The 20,930-nt window shown below is 41.2% G+C and overlaps 1 protein-coding gene across 1 annotated transcript in view; it reads left to right on the top strand.

Annotated features, from left to right (window-relative positions):
• LOC118278499 (transferrin-like) overlaps positions 1 to 19,275 on the top strand; it is a 32,814-nt gene extending 13,539 nt beyond the window's left edge. Inside the window, exons 7-16 of the mRNA XM_050703484.1 lie at positions 2,546 to 2,688; positions 3,371 to 3,537; positions 3,979 to 4,098; positions 5,419 to 5,539; positions 6,337 to 6,497; positions 7,230 to 7,375; positions 10,664 to 10,730; positions 11,693 to 11,806; positions 16,355 to 16,496; positions 17,354 to 19,275. Coding sequence (XP_050559441.1) covers positions 2,546 to 2,688; positions 3,371 to 3,537; positions 3,979 to 4,098; positions 5,419 to 5,539; positions 6,337 to 6,497; positions 7,230 to 7,375; positions 10,664 to 10,730; positions 11,693 to 11,806; positions 16,355 to 16,496; positions 17,354 to 17,690 — 1,518 coding nt within the window. The 3' untranslated portion in view covers positions 17,691 to 19,275. The remainder of the gene's footprint in view (positions 1 to 2,545; positions 2,689 to 3,370; positions 3,538 to 3,978; positions 4,099 to 5,418; positions 5,540 to 6,336; positions 6,498 to 7,229; positions 7,376 to 10,663; positions 10,731 to 11,692; positions 11,807 to 16,354; positions 16,497 to 17,353) is intronic.
• The last annotated feature ends 1,655 nt before the right edge of the window (positions 19,276 to 20,930 follow it).

Here is a 20,930-nt window from a genome sequence, read left to right as displayed (position 1 = left end):
AGTATTAATATAATCTGCTATTAAGAGTTATGGGTAGTTCTTCGAAATTTGATTATTCGACTGATTCATATGGCCAAAATTTAATTCCACTTTAAGATCTGTAACACGTGTTCATATGAAAATAGGTATACCAAATAACGTATATTCGAATGAGGGACTCGTTTTAAAAAAATAGTTTTCGAGATATCGACGTTTGAATATTTTCTGCCCAGATGAATCAGAAATTGTTACAGATGAATCTGTTGAACAATTGAAAATTGTATGTAAATGAGCTCTGTATTTATTTTAATTGTTAGCATACCATTTTCGAGTACTTTCGCACAGAGAAGTCACGAGCATTTATCATCACGCTTGCTCAGGGCGGATTAGCAATTTCAGACTCATATTAATTTCCTCAAAAAAAAAGTTTTTAAATTGTAGCTATAACATTTATAGCTAAGTTAATTTAAAAATAAGACTAGTAAAAAAATGGACAACGCAACAAGAGCATTATTTTATAATTCATATGCGGTTTTGACCATACGAATCAGGCACAGATGAATCAGGATTTTGCTTACAATCATGCATAACTCATCGTATATACAGACTTCATTCTTATCATTTTTCAACACGAATGTATAACCAAAAAGCTTCACACGAAACATAGGTTGAAGTTTTAAAACTGTAAAGTAAATTTTATAAAATAGGCATTGTAATCAGGATGCCATGTAAACCAAACACAGATGAATCAGATATTTACCTTAGTAACACCTGGATCTAAGCCAACCAGCCGCATGTCCGCCTCCTAGCTTGTCCGTTGTACGCCTGGTTTCCCTCCGCACAGGAAGCCTCTCGTCTCATTATTAATACCCGACAAAGTATGGTCATTCGTAGCTTACGCCATATTAATCAGTATTATACGCCGGACACTTCTTATTTATTTATTTATAATCATACTAACATAGTTATAATGACTGCATATTTTTTTTTGAAGAGGACAACTCATCTCCTTTCGATGTAATTATAATTTATATTGAAGTATCAAAGGGAAAATGCGAAATCGACTACTTTGTTCCGGAAAATGGCAAACGGACACACCATATGAATCAGAAGAACAAGCTTTAAAAAAAAATATTTTGTACCTAGACTGCAATTATTTAAAAAATATTGTTTGTCCTAGTAACTGATATAGCTAAACTATACTAAAAAAAATATTACATGCCGTTTTGTTAGTTGGTTTCAAAAATATTCCCAAAGACATCGAAAATTTTGTCTCTGAAGAACTACCCTTATTAGATTATATTCAAATAAAATATATCTGGAAGTCATTAGGGGTGGCCTATTTTAAACACCAGAGGCGTTACAAGTGCGTTGCCGGCCTTTTAGGGGTTAGGAAATTAAGGGTTGTTAGGGAATCGGGGATTGAGAAGATTGGAAAGGGAGTAATTGGGCCTCCGGTAACCAACGCAACCGTTGTTTCACGTCGGTTTTCTGCTCGGCCGTGGTATCACCCCGGTCGTGCCGAAACATGGCTCTCCCACACTTAAACGCTTATGTGCAGCAGTGGACGTCTTTTAGCTGATAAGATGTTGATTAAAAATGAATTAGATCTTTTAGGACCACGGCTTAAAACACAAAAGAATTAGTAGACAATATTAAAAAAATATATATCTGGAAGTCATTGAAGGAGGCCTATGATCAGCAGTGGGTGTCTTTTAGCTGATATGATGATGATTAAAAAATAATTAGATCCTATTGCACCACGTGGTTTAAAAACACAAAAGGCGTTGGTCCCACGCTTCATTTTAAAAGATCGATATTGCGGGGGTGAGCGGCGAGGTATTCTCGCGCATGCGGGTCGCGCTGGTGCCAAAATGGACGCATCCTATTGGCTAGAAATGAACAAAGAAACGGTTACTTATTACACCATATTATTGTTTAAATAAATATCATGATACTAGCTTCCTGTTAACGGCTTTGCTCACGTTTCTGTGGGATATAAAAGTAGCCTATGTGTTTTTCTATTCTTAGTCCTAATTTTATTCCGATCCCTTCAGCCGTTTCTACGTGGTTGAGTAACAAACATACATATATATATCTACACAAACTCTCAAACATTCACACATTTTTTTATAAAATGTTGTCCCACACTAGGATTTTCTTCTGTGTCGTGGGTGCGTTTACAAACATACAAGTTCACATACACGTGACACCCAGACCCAAAACAACAATTTGTGGATCACACAAAGAGTTGCTTGCGGGGATCGAAACCGCTACATGTTGTACGGCAGCCATGCAGCCTGCGCACCGTGCAGTCTATTTATAGATATCTACAAGACGGACATTAAGATAAAAATTAGTCTACTAGCCTATTCAGAAGTCCGGAGCTGCGGACAACGTAAAAGGTTACCGGGGCTCCGGCTCAAAGCAGGAGAAGGAACGGGGTGGTTTTTAGTCAGTAAGAGTCTGACACTCCCTCTCGCCTCACCTAAGGCGGGAGAAGTCATTGAATGATTTTCCCCCTTTAAAAAAAAGGTTACTCAGAAGTGATCTCTTTTTTTTTCAGACTCGCAACCCCAATGACGCCCCATCCTATGCGGTGCTATGCCCCAATGGTACGCTTGCCCCTCTTACCACCGACACGCTGAACAACGCTATCTCACCATGTGCCTTCGTCCGTCAACCATGGGGCACCATTGTGGCTTCTACGTAAGTATTTAATAACATAACATCATAATATTATTTACTAATCTTCGTAAAAAACAAAAAGCATTTTTAATGTAGCACCCAATTTAATCCACCAGTTATGTAATAAAGTCTGTTATACTACTGAAAATGTTCAAAAAACGGTGTTAAAACAATTTCAGATCGCTAAATAAAAAATAAAAAATAAAATCCTTTGTTAGTATTAATTTTAAATATTGCTAGATTTTTGCTAAGCGCGCCATCTGTCGGCGTATTGAGTAAATCTTCGTTACTCGTATGTCGCGATAGATGGCATCACATACATGTCAGTGCAGTGAGTACAAGTTATAATTTCGTAGTGATAGAGGTCGCTATACTTAATGTAAAGAGCAACTTATAAATAGAAATTATAAGCCCTGGTTTCCTCACGATGTTTTCCTTCACCGTTTGTCAGTAGTGTCTAAATAATCTTAAAAAGTACATATAACTCGGAAAAAATCATATTGGTACATTGCCGTTGGTAGGTTTCGAACCCGCTCTCTCATGCATGAGAAGCGGGCGTCTTATACCTCCTGGGGCCTTAGTCTGCTATTACAATTGTGTCAAAATGGTCGATCACTGATCAGTGCGAGAGGGACGGAGCTACACAACCTCTAGGTCTCTCAAGGTCTTAAAACTACTAAAAACTTGAACTTTTGAATTACAGAGCAAACGCAGAAGCCGTTTATCTGGCTTTGAGAAGCGCTTGGCCGGCTGGCTCCTCCCCAAGCGGCTCTTGGCAGGCCACTCTATTCACCATGCTCGCTGGTGGTGCCAACGCCAGGGTGGTGTATGAGGATGCTCCTGTATCGCCATTGAATTACACTTCATCAAGTAAGTCTTATTTATCATTTTATTATAACTTTCGTGAGACATACTAAATTAATTATAATGTTATCGGCTTACTCACGTAACTGTTTGACGAAGAATTCGACTAGTATCAAGTCTTGCTAGAGCATCGCAATGCAATAATATACATGAATAATAAACAGTGATTTTTGTTAATTTGGAATGTCTCACGATAGTTATTAAACGATAGATAAAAAGTGGGATATCCATAATATAAAAATAAGTCGGGTTTTCCTTCCTGACGCTATAACTCCCGAACGCACGAACCGATTTCCACGGTTTTGCATTCGTTGGAAAGGTCTCGGGCTCCGTTTAGGTTTATAGCAAAGAACATTCAGGAAAAATTCAAGAGAAAAACAGGAAAACAGGGAAAATAATTATCTATCTATCTAGTCTGTTATAAATGTTATTTTACTTTAATTACAGTTCGTACGATCAGCAGTGCTGAAGCCAGTGCATCCTGCATGCCTGCCCGCCGCTGGTGCACCATCTCCGCTGAGGAAGACACCAAGTGCAACTGGGTGCGATCTGCAGCTCATGTTCTGGGTAAGATACCATTTTTTTATATATAAAACACGCCGGTATACGAGCATACGTATCACCTGATGGTAAGCAATCGCCGCCACCCATGGACACTTGAAACATCAGAGGCGTTACAAGTGCGTTGCCAGCCGTTTGACGTTGAAGAGTGCCTTCCTGGTCTATTGAAATAAATAATTTTGATTTTGACTTTGACTTTGGGCGTCAGGAAATTAAGTGTTGTTGTTCAGGAATCGGGGATTGGGAAGTTTAGGAAGGGGGTAATGGGCCTCCGGGCCGCCTTATTTAACTACAACCAATACTCTACAAAACTTGGTAGTGACAACAGCCTATAAGTGTCCACTACTGACCAATACCTCTTTTCACACGTAGAAGGTTTGAGCATTAATCTCCACGCTTGCTTAATGCGGGTTGGCTATTTGAAAACTTATAATAAGAAATTATAAGCCCAGGTTTCCACACGGTGTATTCTTTCACTGTTTGTCAGTGGTGTCTAAATAATCTTAGAAAGATGCGACCACAGGCCCGCATACGCATTCCGTATGACTTCATCAGTGCGCATCGCATGTAGACATTCGGTCCGTACGATACGGATCAGTGGACGCAGTTGTATGAGTTTCTATACAAGATAAACTAAAATCCGTTGCGTGCGATGCGTACGATTCGGGCCTGTGGACGCGTACCTTTAACTAAATTTATACCGACTTCAAAAAAGAAGGAAGTACTATGTTCAGATGTTTTTTTTGTTGGTTATGGTTGTAGTAATGAGTTCCTATAATTTGTAAATGTTAGTAAGTATTAGGATAACGTTAATGTTAAGTTTGTTTTTATGTTCATACAGATACTCGTATTTGGTTTATTTTATTTTTATAAGTACTGCATTTTATCGTATTAGGTGTGCCTGTAAAGATGTATTTAATGTTAAGATAGATAAATAAATAAATTGTTTAAAGGTTTAATTGAATGAAAATGCTTTGACTTTTAGTGACTTGTAAAAATGTATTCTTTCTTTAAGGTCGGTACAAATTATTATTTTTTTAAAAGAACGTTGCCCCACTTTAGGATTTTCTCGTGGGTGCGTTTACAAACATACAAGTTCACATACACATGACACACAGACCCGAAACAACAATAGGTTGCTTATGGGCAGACGTGCTCCATCGTAGGCCGCATCATCACTTACCATCAGGCGAGATAGCGGCCAAACGTCAGCCCATTTAACATAAAAAAAAAACAATTTGTGGATCACACAAAGAGTTGCTCCGTGCGGGAATCCAGCCACCGCACCAACCGTGCAGTCATAATAAAATATTGTTTTTGCTTCAGGTATCCAGCCGGCTATAACCTGTCTGAGAAGGAACACGATCCTGGACTGTCTCTCCGACATCAAGGCTGAGCAAGTGGACTTCCTCGCCATCCCCACCACCTACGGCTACTTAGCTAGACAGTAAGTGATAATTCTTACATGGATATCATCCCTACAGAGTGGACTTCCCTTGGATGCGAAAGAAAACGGTTCGAATCAACGTTCCTAACCGTGCAGGCAAAGAATGGGAACAATCTGCCGGCTTCTATATTTCCTGAGAAATACACCTCGGATCTTTCCAAGGTCAGAGTGAATAGGTACTTTCTAAGTCTGTGTGCTCACTGCTCCATCTTCGGCCACATCTTCGCTTTACTATTCTGTCAGTGAGCGGTTTGGTGATCAAATGCAGACTCATCAACTTTTCCATTCGAAGCTACACTTTGGAACGTGCTCCTAGCTTTATTGCGGATTACCTAGCGGGTTACCGGAGCTCCGGCTCGATAAGCAGGAGTAGGAACAGGGTGGGTTTTAGTCAGTAAGAGTCTGACACTCCCTCTCGCCTCGCCCTGGCGAGAGAAGTCATTGGATGATTTTTCCCCCTAAAAAAAAAGGTTCACTGACGGAGACAGACTATTGCTTATTTCTTTCTTTGTTGACGTTTCAAAAGTCCCTATGGTTTAATTGGAATATATGATTTGACTTTGACTTGAGACGTATCACCTGATGGTAAGCAATCGACGTCGTCCATGGATACTTGAAACACCAGAAGCGTTACAAGCGTGTTGCCGACCTTTAGGGGGTTAGGAATTTAAGGGTTTTTCGGGGATTGGGAAGATTGGGGAGGTAATTGGGCCTCCGGTAACCTCACTCACACAACGAAACACAATGCAACTGTTGTTTCACGTCAGTTTTTACTAACCCTTACTTTCTTTCACCAGACACTACCAGCTGACACCAGTGAAACTGATCCAGAACCAACCGATCAACGCGACCAGGATCGCTGCTTTCGTCAAGGAATCGTCTGTCGTCTCCGGCAACGTCTCCCGCTTCGAGAACCTGCGAGACAGGAACGCCTGCTTCCCTGAATTCGGTGGATTAGGTAAGACGACCACAAAATTTCCCCCAATTCCCCCTTCCCAATCTTCCCTATCCCCGATTCCCGAACAACTACCCTTTAATTGCTAATCCTCAAAAAGCCGGCAATGCACTTGTAACGCCTCTGGTGTTTCAAGTGTCCATGGGCGGCGGCGATTGCTTAGAAATAATCGGCGAAGCGCCACCGGGAGATTTTCCAAAAAATAACATAAAGTTAACGGCGTCATTATCCTCAACCAAAAGTTAACAATTCTGCCGATTGAAACACACAATTTGGTTTCAATAAATTAAGCTGTGTCAACTCAACCAATCCAATAAAAATGAGGATGATAATAAGCTACCACGATGATTATGCTCGCGTCCGGCTCTGGTTCAGGCCATGGTGCGGAGCGAGGGGGACTGGGATGCCGTCTCCTCTTTCTGCGAAGCAGTCATGCTAGCTAAATAAGAGGCGGGGCGCATGATTAGCAGGGGGCTATAAGGCGAGCTAGAGTAGCTCGCCGCCCGACCAGAACCAGACCCTTCAGAAACCTTCCACGCGCGTCTCAAAGAGCCATCAGACCACCACAGTAGGGAACCAGTAGGGCTGATGTCGAACGGATTACCGGGGCTCCGGCTTAAAAAGCAAGAGTAGGAACGGGGTAGTTTTTAGAAAGAGTCTGACACTGTCTCTCGCCTCGCTCATTATAAGTTATTTTTCTTCAGTGAATTTTAAGTTTATGTTATTTATTTCCAGCTTATGTGTCGTTTGTGAGGACTGGACATGAGAGGGGTATTCTGTCGACCTCTGAATGTGACTACGCGAGAGTAGTTGGCGAGTACTTCGGCGGAGCTTGTGCCCCCGGCGCTATCGACGCTTCCTTTGCTCTGTCTGACTCTTCGGTAAGTATCTTTTTTTTATGAAACATGCCGGTAATCGAGCAGACGTATTACCTGATGGTAAGCAATCGCCGCTGCCCATGGACACTTGAAACACCAGAGGCTTTACAAGTGCGTTACCGGCTTTTTTGGAGTTAGGAAATTAAGGGTTGTTGTTCGGGAATGGGGATGGGGAAGATTGGGAAGGGGGGAATTGGGCCTCCGGTAACCTCACTCACACAACGAAACACAACGCAAGCGTTGTTTCACGTCGGTTTTCTGTGAGGCCGTGGTATCAAAAATTGATACCAAGTATCTTTATAAGTGTGCTTTTCTACCAGAGATGTGCTATGCTACGTTGCTGTGGATGCATTTGCCTTGGAGTTTCCACGTCATGACTGCCTCGTTAGCCGAGTGGTTGCAAGTGCGACTGCCGGGCAAGGGGTCTCGGGTTCGATTCCCGGGTCGGGCTAAGTATTTTTTTTTTTTTTTTTTTTTTTTTACATTTAATGGGTCGACGTTTGGCCGCTATCTCACCTGATGGTAAGTGATGATACGGCCTACGGTGGAGCACGTCTGCCCATAAGCAACCTATTCACTCGGGCCTTGAAGACACCCAAGTTATACCCATCAGGAAACACAGACTCCGGCAAGGAGTTCCACTCCCTAGCAGTTCGCACAAGGAAGCTTGAAGCGAAGCGCTTCGTGCGAGTGGGTGGGATATCTACCATGAAGCGGTTACGCCTCGCCGATTGTCTTGTGGTTCGATGATGAAAAGGACTAGGGGGAATCAAGTTGTGCAATTCCCCCGCACACTCTCCGAAATGTATCCGGTAAAAAACGGAAAGGCTTGCGACCTTGCGCCTGTGTTCAAGGCTTTGAAGCCGGGCCTCCACAAGCGCATCGTCATTGATGAGCCTCTTGGCACGCCTTTCAATGTGTTCGAGCGCATCCAGCTGGTATTTGGCCGAGCCGTCCCAAAGGTGAGAACAGTACTCCATACATGACCGAACCTGCGCTTGGTACAGGCTCAGCAGTTGTTTCGGTGTGAAGTACCGTCTCACCTTCGAGAGAATACCCAACTTCCTACCAGCCAGATGCGCCTTCGACTCTATATAAGAGCCGAAGTTAAGCGTTGGCGATAGAGTTACGCCCAGAAGCTCAAGACGATCCGCTACCGGAACGGACACATTTCGGAAAGTCGGAGCCAGCGGAAATTGACTCCGTTTGGCAGAGAATAGACACGCCTGGGTTTCGGTAGCGTTGAACTTGACCAAGTTGGCGTCACCCCAATCGGAAACCGCCTTCAAGGACGAGTTCAACCGTTCGACCATGGATTCTCTTTGAGACCGGATCTGTGTTCCGCTACTCCGCGCATCGGACACATACCTTTCAACAACTGTGCTGTCATCTGCATACCCAAAGATACCGGGCTTAAGCAGGTCGTTGATGTGCAGCAAAAAGAGCGTTGCTGAAAGTACTGACCCCTGAGGGACTCCGGCGTTGATGCCAAATTGGTCAGACGAGCAGCCATCAATGACTACTCGAATTGACCGATCCCTCAGGAAGTCTGCAATCCATCTGCACAGATCAGCGGGAAGTCCATATGCAGGAAGCTTGCCGATAAGGCTGTCGTGCCAAACCCTGTCAAAGGCCTTCGATATATCGAGTGAGACCGCTATTGCCTCCCCGTGCTTCTCGATGGCCTCGCTCCAAATGTGGGTGGCATACGCAAGAAGGTCCCCAGTGGATCGGTTGCGGCGAAACCCATACTGCTGATCACTGAGGAGGTCGTTACCTTCAAGGTATGCCAGGAGCCTGTTGTTAAGTACACGTTCCATACTCTTGCAGAGTATGGACGTGACCGAGATGGGCCGGTAATTATTAGGGTCGGCACGACTACCTTTTTGGGCACAGGCTGCACGTTGGCTAGCTTCCATGCAACCGGCACTTGACCAGTCTCCAAAGAAAGTCGAAACAGGCGTGTCAGGATTGGAGACAACTCAGGCGCACAGATTTTTAAAACCACGGCTGGGATTCCGTCGGGGCCACTGGCCTTGTTCACGTCAAGATTACGCAACGTCTTATATACCTCCTTCTGTCGTATGCGAATTTTTGACATATTCGTCTCGCAAACTCTATGGAGAGAAGGAGGCAAAGCGCCACCAGTATCAAGACGTGAAGATTCCGCAAATAGAGAAGCAAACAGGTTCGCTTTCTCTACCGCGGTGTGTGCCAGCGTCCCGTTAGGCCCCAGGAGAGGTGGGAGTGAAGGGCGGCAGAAGTTCGATTCAACCGCCTTGGCCAGGGACCAAAACGCTTTACTACCCGCTGGGTAAGAAGCCAGTTTGTTCCCTATTCGGCCAATGTGGTTGAACCGAGCCATCCGTAATGCCTTTTTGCATGACTTGGCAGCCCGGTTATAGGCTCTCTTCCTCTGAAGAATATCGTCAGCCCTACGACGCCTGGCATCCGCCCATGCCAAGTATGCCGCATGCTTTCGCGCTTCAGCACGTCTGCAGTCGGCATCGAACCATGGACGAGTCCCACCGAAAGATGTCGCATCCGAGAATGTATTACTGGGCTTATTTCGGTTTTTCGAAAATTTCTCAGTTGAAATGTGCCCGGTATATGGCAATAGTCTCACCACCTATTACATGGGACTTACAACATAAATTGTGAAATGTGGGTGTACATTGGCATTATGTGCCATAATGTGTACCTCTGCCTACCTCTTCGGGGATTAAAGGCGTGACGTTATAATAAAATAATAATAATTTCCACGTCCACTGCTGGACTATGAGCCTCCTCTACATATGAGGGGATTATCATAATCCTCTTGATTGAGCATTAGTGGAGATCGCAGTGTAAAAGGTTCAGGTTTATCAGAGAGCGCTGCTGCCCGGTCTCTGTCAAATGTATAGTTCCTTAGCATGCTTTTCCACCAGAGATGTGCTATGCTACGTTGCTGTGGATGCGTTTGGCTTCCACCAATCATATTCATTGGTACACTTAGCTTAGCACTGGTGGAAACGGACGCAGCTAAGCTTTGTTTTTTATATGGAAAGATGTGTGGTATGGATGGCTTCCCTACTATCGATACATCGCATACTCGAGCTGCGCATCTTCCTTCCACAGCTACTTTGCGGCGGCGCATCTTTATAGCATATCTTACTCGCTACTACATAGCTTAGTACGTATCAGTGGAAACGCTCTCACATAGTTTCATGGCTTAGTCATTACATCTTCGTAGCATAGTTACATAGCACATCTTTATTAAAAAAACACCCTAAGTTTTATTCTATTTTACAGAGTTTCAACTCATCCAGACTGTGTACCGCTTGCCGAGCCACGCCCGGTATGATCGACATTCCTGACCGTAAGTACCTTCCTAAATGATAAATAAATGATAAATGATATTTATTTTGCAAATAGGTTACAATGTAACTCTTTTACACGTCAATATTTCAAATAGCTAGATGAGGCCGGCATTTCCTATCCGACTACTCTGAGAAGAAATGCCGGAACAAACTCAAAATCAATTAAAGATGTCGGAGAACCGTGCAAATTGGTTCTGTAGTGGTCTTTTGAGGAAAGAACCACAACAGTTTGAGCGCGCCTGTTCAGATGGCAGCACGCATGTGTCAGTTTACAATCAGCGCAGCTGACGGCTCTTTTTATATAAAAAACTGTTGAATCACTCTATGTATTAAAAAAACCGCATCAAAATCCGTTGCGTAGTTTTAAAGATTTAAGCGTACAAAGGGACATAGGGACAGAGAAAGCGACTTTGTTTTATACTATGTAGTGATATAGGGTGCCTGGTAAATTAGTAAAGGGTATTAAAATATTTGACTGCCTCGTTGGCCGAGTGGTTGCAAGTGCGACTGCCGAGCAAGGGGTCTTAGTTTCGATTCCCGGGTCGGGCAAAGTATTGTCGAAAATTTCTCAGTAGTAGCACGGAATTGGATTGGCAGTCTGGAATTGTGCCCAGTATATGGCAATAGACTTACCCACTATTACATGGGACTTATAACAGAAATGGTGAAAAGTGTGTGTACATTGTATAGCAGCATTACGTGTCGCAATGTCCACCTCTGCCTCTTCAGGGATAAAAGGCGTGACGTTGCAAACAAAAGCCCGCCGCAGCCTCCCATACCGCTGCAACTCCTGTGCACCAGGATCTACAGTAGATACAACCATGCAAACACCGAAACACTGAAGTCCAACGTCCCAGGGACATGAATGACTGTCTTGGATCCCGCAACGAAATAACTCAGAAGATATTATTAGAGGAGAAGAAAAAGAACTGTTTATAAAACATTAATTATTATTTTTCAGCGGTCTGCTCCTGGGACTATGCGTCGAACAGATACTTCGGTAACAACGGCACCATCGCCTGCCTGGCTGATCCAGCCAACGATGTAGCATTCTTGAACATCAGGAATATGCGAAGTAAGTTTCCATTTTACTAGCATCACCTCATCATCATCAACAGCCTATAAGTGGCCACTGCTGACCAAAGGCCTTTTCTCATAATATAGAAAAGGTTTGCGCATTATTCACCGTGCTTACTCAATGCGGGTTGGCGATTTTAAACTCATAATTTTAGAACAATGTTCCCTTACAATGTTTTTCTTCACTGTTTGTCAGTGGTGTCTAAATAATCTTAGGAAGTACGTATAGGGTGACCGGTAATTAGTGAACGATATTTAAACACGTGATTGTACTCGTGATTACAAACAACTTTCCTAAAGAAACTTTCTTTGTATACTGATTAGTTTTATATTTATCACAATAACAAAACAATAGATTTTCGCGAGCGCGTAAAAATCACTTCGAGTCACAGAGGGACTCTCAGTAGGCTGCATAACGTCGCCGCGTCTGCGCAAGCTGCTCATAATGAAGAGCCCCTCCGTGACTCGAAACTAGTAGAGCTTCTCTCCACATGAGGAAACTAGTAGAGATTTTCTCCATTAATGTACGAGAGTAAACCGGGATTTTTTAGTTAATGCTTACATTTAGGTATGATTTACGTATCACTAATATCATACTGCTGACTATATCGTTGGTCTAGTGATCGCAAGTGCGACTGCCGTGCAGGAGGTCTCGAGTTCAATTTCCGGGTCGGGCAAAGTATTGCTGTTCTCTTTTCAGTAACTCAAAAATTTCTCAGTAGTAGCAAAGAGTTTAGAATCGTGCCCAGTATATGTCAACAGGCTCACCCCCTATTACATGGGACTTACAACACAAATGGTGAAAAGTGGGAGTAGGTACATTGTATAGCGGCATAACGAGCCATAATGTGTACCTCTGACTACTCCTTTGTAGATAAAAGGCATTTTTTATGGAACATTAAACGAGCATTCGTATCACCTGATGGAAAGCAATCGCCGCCGCCCATGGACACTTGAAACACCAGAGGCGTTACGTAACAATACATACTAATGTCATATCGACGCTGGAAAGGCAAAATGTATTAAGCGCCACTTTGGTCGAAAATGAGTTATATATACCGTTGGAATCGCCTGATTTTTCTCTTTCGAATGGTCTATGTCTCGCCTTAATTTGAGCACTTTGATGGCGGTTAATACACCGGTGATTTTAGACCTTTTCGTATATTTTTTTGTTTTAAATCCATTCATTTTTTTACTTTGGCTCATAAAGCGTACATGATAGTAACAAACTATTGATAAGTCATTTATACCTGCTTAAGTTTACAACTAGATTGGTTTTAAATCTCTTTACCTTTCCATTTTTCTAAAAAGTAACGCAATAAAACATTTTACAGATTGGCAATTATTATAAAATATAAACATAAGTCAATTTACTTGTAAATAAAATGTATGTTTTTTGCATTTAAAACATTTTACTTTTCTGCATGTTACAATTATTTTGACGTTAAAACAATTTTATCCAAAACATTTTATTACTAAAATGGTTGATAATACTATTTTACCTGAAGCTATTATAATGTGTTTGTAGCACTTAAATTAATTTACCTAATGTAAAATTAATTGCATTTGTGAGTTAACCCTCCCAAAAAAGATTGATAAATACCAAACTATGGTGGTTAGACGGTAGTTCAAGACTGTAATTCACCGAGACCGCGGCTGTTAATCAGGGCCGAGAGAGTTGCGCGGGCGCTTCAGTCACCCATGCGCTGTCGACGAGGGAGTTCACGCTCGCTGTCGCAATACACTGTTCGTAAATATGAGGAGTACCTTAGTTTGCAAACGTGTAATGCCAAAAAGAATTTACCAGATACTGATATAGAAGATGTTGATATAGAAGAAGATTTTTAATTTTCCAAAATGTGATTATTTTTTATTATTATATCGTCACGCTCTTTATCCCCGAAGGGATAGGCAGCGGTGCACATTATGCCACGTAACGCCACTGTATAATGTACACCCACTTTTCACAATTTATATTGTAAGTCCCATGTAATAGGTGAGCCTATTGCCATACATCGGACACATTTCTAGATTCCATGCTATTACTGAGAAATTTTCGAAAAACCGAAAAAAGCCCAGCAATAATTCGCCCAACCCGGGTATTGCCCTTGCCCAGTAATCGCACTTGCAACCACTCGGCCAAGGAGGCAGTCATTATTTCAATATAAGATTAAGTGAGATTATATTTTACACTTATAAGATTAATACTGATACAAAAGATGTTGATGAAGTTTCATGTTATCTATGTCTTGAATATGTTTCCAAAGTCTGATTGTTTTTCATTTTGTATTTGATTAGTATAAGTCTAAGTACAAGTGTACCTATTAACTTGTGATATCTGATCTCTACTAGGTATACTTAAAAGTATTGCCTTTCCATGTTCCGTACCAAAATGGCAAAACTGTTGGGCCTACATAGTTGAAACTTTGTAGGTTGATGTATTCTGGTAACCGCTATTTGGATTTCGAATAACAATTAATAAATTAAAAGGGGTTTTAACCTATTCGTGATGGGTGTCTATCGATAATACTTTAAAAAAGACATTAAAGTTCCTAAAACCATTTTTCGTTAAAATCAATTGTTTGAAAGATAGACGTTTCCAAAGTAGAAAAATGAGTGTCCCCCTCTCTAACATTTAAAATATGGGAGGGACAAAACTAAAAAAAAAATATATGCTGTAAATTTCATTTGAAACTTTCAAAGAAAATTGGTTTGAACGAGATATCATTATTACTTTTTCAGAAATAATACTAATAGAACTCGTCCGTGAACGGTGGCGGTGTGTCCTGTATGGGCTGAGCACCGCCAAGTCCTCAGGGATGTGGTCGGCGACGGTGACTTCTCGCGCCCGTCACTGGTTCAGGCCATGGTGCGGAGCGAGGGGGACTGGGATGCCGTCTCCACCTTTTGCGAAGCAGTCATGCTAGCTACGGAGAAGGCGGGGCGCGTGAGAGAACAAACCTCCTCACGTCCCAGCCGTCGCGTGAGACACTCCGGGCGTCGGGGATCGCGGGACGATCTCCGGCCACCGTAAGTGCGGGTCTGCGGACGGCGAGCAAGGGTAGCTCGCCGCCCGACCAGAACCAGACCCGTGCGTGCGGATCGGATCATCTTGAGCTTCTGGGCGTAACTTTATCGCTTACACTAAACTTCGGCTCTTATATAGAGTCGAAGGCGCATCTGGCTAGTAGAAAGTTGGGTATCCTCTGGTGGGTGAGACGGTACTTCACACCGAAACAACTGCTGAGCCTGTACCAAGCGCAGGTTCGGTCATGTATGGATTACTGTTCTCACCTTTGGGACGGCTCGGCTAAATGCCAGATCAAAGCGCTAGAAAACATCGAAAAGCGTGCCAAGAAGCTCATCAATGATGATGCGCTTGTGGAGGCCCGGCTTCAAAGCCTTGAACACAGGCGCAAGGTTGCAAGCCTTTCCAATTTTTACCGGATACTTTTCGGAGAGTGTGCGGGGGAATTGCACAACTTGATTCCCCCGTGTCCTTTCCATTATCGAACCACAAGACAATCGGCGAGGCGTCACCGTTTCATGGTAGATATCCCACCCACTCGCACGAAGCGCTTCACTCCAAGCTTCCATGTGCGAACTGTTAGAGAGTGGGATTCTTTGCCGGAGTCTGTGTTTCCTGATGGGTATAACCTGGGTGTTTTCAAGGCCCGAGTGAATAGGTTGGTTATGGGCAGACGTGCTCCATCGTAGGCCGCGTCATCACTTACCACCAGGCAAGATAGCGGCTAAACGTCGACCCATCAAACGTAATAAAAAAGTGCATTTTCAAAAAACGCAAATATAACTTTGTCGTTCATACAAACACTATGTATAACGAAGTTATTTTATAACTTTTATATTATGCCATCTACTTGCTGCTACGGAACCCCTCATGGGCGAGTCTGACTCCCACTTGGCCGGTTTTTTTAAGACTGATTGATCTCAGAAGTAAGTGGTTTATGTTTTTTCTTCATTTTGCGATGAAAAGTCCTTTTAAAAATTTTTTTTGCGTTATTTAGTTTTACCCGTAACTTCCATTATTCATTAATATTGTGAGATAATACTTAAAGCCCAGCGAAAACTTTAGCTTAATGCAAGATAAGACATTTTAGTTTTCATGGTCTGACTTGACCGGGCCTGATAAAACATTTTACTTAGACGTGTTAGTATGCTGTACAGAATATAACACATTTTATCTAGCTCATTTATGCAGCTTTTTGTTCGTTAAAACATGTTTTACCTGGACACGGTGAGTACGGTCAACTGACTTAAGTCAATTTTACCTAACCAAGATTATGGCCTGCATTGTATTAACTCCAAAATCTTGGACACGAAGACACTTACATTATTTTCTATTATTACATTTCATAGTAAACGTTATTCGTAATAACTATTTTGAGTTTCAATGAAAAAGCTCCAGTAATTAATTAGTTATGATTTTTTTTGCAAAATTTGAAACTTCAAATCGCTCTACTGAACAATTCACATAATGGCGGTTAATACATTTTGCCTTTCCAGCGTCGATATGCTTCTCCCCCAGGCTACATTCGCTCCCTGCAGCTGGAAGAGACCCAGTTCCGCGCCCTGTGCCGCAACAACTCGCTCGCGTTGCGCACCGGTATCGAGATCGATGATGGATGTCTGCTATCTCTCGTTTTCGACAGTGAAATCGTTGTTCGAAGGTAAGTTATCAATACCAATATACTTACGGAAACTCTTTTATTATTTATTTATTTATTTTCAGCCATGGCCGTCCCACTGCAGGGCAAAGGCCTCCTTACCCTCCTTCCACTCGTCCCTATGCAGAGCTTTCTGTGGCCAATCCTTTTCATAGTTCGTCGGAAACTCTTATGACTTAGTTTAAACCACATATTTGTTATCATCTTGGCTGACGATATATGAAAAACTAGCTACTTCCGCGCGGTTTCACCCGCTCTGCTTGGCTCCTATTGGTCATAGCGTGATGTTTTATTGCCTATAGCCTTCCTCGATAAATGCACTATTCAACACAAAAAGAATTATTCAAATCGGACCAGTAGTTCCGGAGATTAACGCGTTCAAACAAACAAACAAACAAACAATCAAACAAACTCTTCAGCTTTATAATATTAGTATAGATGAGCGAAATAGGCCCAGTAGTTAAGCCAAAAAGTACATTATTCTCTATGAGCTAATTTGAACACTCTTTACAAATACGGCATTATAACAGCCGCGCCACATGTCTGTAACATTCCTAGACAACCTACAACATTACAGCTCTTCTATGGTCAAGGAACATAAAGAGTTTGTTTGAATGCACTAATCTCCGAACCTACTGTTTTAAAAAACCGACTTTAATCGCGAACGAATCGCGATCAACACATAAAACTCATGATAAAATGCGAACCTCAATTTTTAAGTCGATAATATACCTAAAACTTACGTCAGTTTTCTGCTCGGCCGTGGTATCACTCCGGTCGAGCCGAAGCATGGCTCTCCCACACTTCTATATCTCACGAAACTTATAAATTAATAACGAAAATCCATTCTCAATTTCCAGAAGCGACCCATACTACAACAGCCTGAGCACTCTCATGGATTCCCTCGACACCTACTTCGGATACATAGCAGCCAATGGAAACCAGTTAATCAACATAGAAATTTACTCGCCATTCAACGGGGTATCCCACTTATTATTCAGAGACACTGCCATCAGTTTGGCCGAACCTGTGAGGAACCCTGAGTTAATAGGGGCCACTAATTACATGGATCTAGTGAGCCACTTGCAAACTTGCACGGGCACCACGCCTCCTGTACCTGGGCATGCGAATCGCAGCGTATATTCCTTTATCACATTATTCGTCATGGCTCTAGTGACGAGATTCGTTGTCTATTAAAACAATTTTCAGTGTGTATCCGAACGCACCTTTTTTAGTTTTTTTTAAGCTTTTTTTGACATTGACATTGACAGTTGTTTTGGCGGGATTTTTTAACGATTTGTTTTTATTTTTCCTGTGTGTGTATTTTGTATTGATTTTCTAAATCAAGTTCTTTTTTGTTAAGTAATGAAGAAATATTAGACACGTATTTTTTTGTTTTGTCGTATAAGATAACAATACTTAGATACTTAAAACGAATCAAAGTTTAGGAGTGGAAGCAAATATAATGAGTGTCATCGGAGTACATAGAAGAGTCGTCATGCAATATTTCAAATCGATATAACTTCGAAAGTATTTGTTTCCGTAAGAAAATAAAAAATACGTGTCTAATGTTTTAAAATAATCTACAAGACGGACATTGAAATAAAAATTAGTCATCTACCCCTATTGTGCAAATCTACTTACTACAGAATTTAACGAATTATAGTTATTATTTTTACTTTCATATAAGAACAGTATTCAATTATTAACATATCCTAAATACTAATTGCCGTACTCAGAGTCATTTAATGGTTACTTAACCCAGTCCTTAGCAATTCTTTTCGATACAAAATCGTTACTAAGGAATAGTTTAAGTAATCATTAAATGTCTCTGAGCGCTACAGTTAGTTAGGTAAGTATTATTTTAAATATTTTTTCGTACAAAACTTATGAAATAAACATTTTTGAACTTTAAATAAGACTAGCAAACTGATTTTCTCTGTTTTCTCTTGAATTTTTTCCTGAATTTTCTTTGCTATAAACTAGAGTCCGACCGAAACTGGTTTTCCAGCCGAAACCGAAACCGAAACCGAATATTCGGCCGTGGCTTTAGTTTCGGCCGAAACCGAAACCGAAACTCACGTGGTCATGTATCGATTAATCTGCATTAATTATTAATTAGGACATGAAATGGAAACAGTATATTAATTTTCTTGTAATGATTTATTATTTAATATAGTATAGAAAAATATTAATAATATTTTTATTATTTTTTCAAATAAAGTTGTCATAGCAAAATGTTTATTAGTTATGAATAATCAAATTACGGCGCACGACAATTCCCGAACATGGCCGCCAGCGGCCGCCAAAGCGTTGCTGCGAGAAACGACGTTAGGCGAGCGTGCACGACAACTTCCGAAATCAGTTTCGGTTTCGGCAAAAATTTCGGCCAATTTTGGCCGAAACCGAAATTGTTGCCGAAACTTGATTTTTGGCCGAAACTCGGCCGAAACCGAACTTTCGGTCGGACACTACTATAAACCTCATGGAGCCCGAGACCTTTCCAACGAATGCAAAACCGTGGAAATCGGTTCGTGCGTTCTGGAGTTATAGCGTCAGTAAGGAAAACCCGACTTATTTTTATATTATAACTATAAGATTATTGGTAAGAAAAGATATATTTTTGTAGCTAAAATCCTCCGATTTCTTCAATATTATTGTATGTATGTATGTATAACAAATTAGGTAGTATAGTGAAATGTAATTTAGATTAAGCTAACAGCGTTACCATTGAATTCGTTTGTATTTTTTGTGAATAAAATTAAAACATTTTTTATTAAAACTATGCGTTTTTTTATTTAAAAATCTTGATATTTTGTCGTAGTAGAGTAGAATACATTTGTCACTATCCTTACTCTTTCTGCGGGTGCCGTATACCCGATAAAGGGTGCTTTACCACCAGAGATGTGCTATGTAGCTACGAAGATGCAATAGCTAAGCTGTGAAACTGTGTGACCGTTTCCACTGATACTAAGCTATGTGTGTAGCTGTGCAAGTAAGATGTGCTATGAAGATGCGCCGCCGCAAAGTAGCTGTGCGAGGAAGATGCACATCTCGAGTATACGATGTATCGATAGTAGAGGAAGTCATCTATAGCACGCATCCATGGCTTGCATACATAGCATGCATCTTTCCATATAAAAAAAACATAGCTGAGTCTGTTTCCACCAGTACTAAGCTATGTGTACCAATGAATATGATTGGTGGAAGCCAAACGCATTCACAGTAACGTAGCATATCACATCCCTGGGGGAAAATCTTTCTGGAGGCAGGCGTGAGGTTATGTATGTAAACCTACAATATCATTGATTATGGCCGAGCGTGGCAATAAATAGGCTTGAGGGAACACTAATAGGGTTCTAAATAAAACAACTATTGTTCTCTGATCTGCTGGTTTGAAAAACGCCGACTTATTTGGTAGTTATATATAATTTTCCTTCTTTGCTATAAACCTCACGGAGCCCGAGATTTTGACCCCAACACCATCTATCGAGCGAGGAGTAAAACCTTTTATAACTTGACTGCAGACTTCTAATTTACATGTGGCGAGCCGAAAATGGGTTTATAAAGAAAAACAACAAAAATATAGGTAGGGTCAGGTGGGGTAAGTGAAACATACTTTACTTGTATTTTAACATAACGGCATCTGACGCAGTAATGCGACGATCAATTTCAGTTGCATTTCTTGCACAGTACTCTCCTTTAGCCAATGATTCATGGAGTTATGACAAACAGCTCTTTAGTCTTACCATAAGCGAGAAAACAATCAATATTTTCAGACTATGGTTTTGTTTCACTTGCCCCTGGAAAGGGGTAAGTGAAACAAACGTCAGAAATATAGTTAAATGTTGTATTTATGCAACGGTTACTTGACTAAGGCAACAATTCAGAATTTGTTTCTCTAATGTCTATATTCTACAATCAATATAAGGCTTAGTTTTAGAAAAGAAAACAAAAAACGTATTTTGGGGTAACTGAAACATAGTTACCATGGTCAGATGTCTCAAACATTTGTATAAAATTTAAAACAGAAATTATAGGTAGTGAAATCAAAAACAAAATAAAAATAAATTTCTTTACTGACTTAACAGTTTGCTTACAATTACGAAAACAAGCATCAGACACCGCACAGTGTGTAATTTCCATAATCTAAAGGGACAAAAGTCTTGAACTGTACAAATTTACTACGAGATAAAATGCATTGAATGAAATTCAAAGACATTGTCAAGGTTTCAGACATATATTGTAACCATATTATTAATATATAACACAGCATATATGTATAAAAAAAATATTAAAACTTCAAATCGGAAGTACCATGAAGACCTTAAACAGGAAGAAATTCAGTCAGAATACTGAAATTCTTCCAAGTCGCTATTAGTATCAGAATCTTAATTTTCTGACTGAATTTCTTCGCGTTCAATGTCAATAGTACTC

The sequence above is a fragment of the Spodoptera frugiperda genome, chromosome 24 (genome assembly GCF_023101765.2).
Source record: "Spodoptera frugiperda isolate SF20-4 chromosome 24, AGI-APGP_CSIRO_Sfru_2.0, whole genome shotgun sequence".
NCBI lineage: Eukaryota > Metazoa > Arthropoda > Insecta > Lepidoptera > Noctuidae > Spodoptera > Spodoptera frugiperda.
The sequence above is the reverse complement of the archived record's forward strand: the minus strand, read 5'-3'. Positions and strand labels throughout refer to the sequence as shown.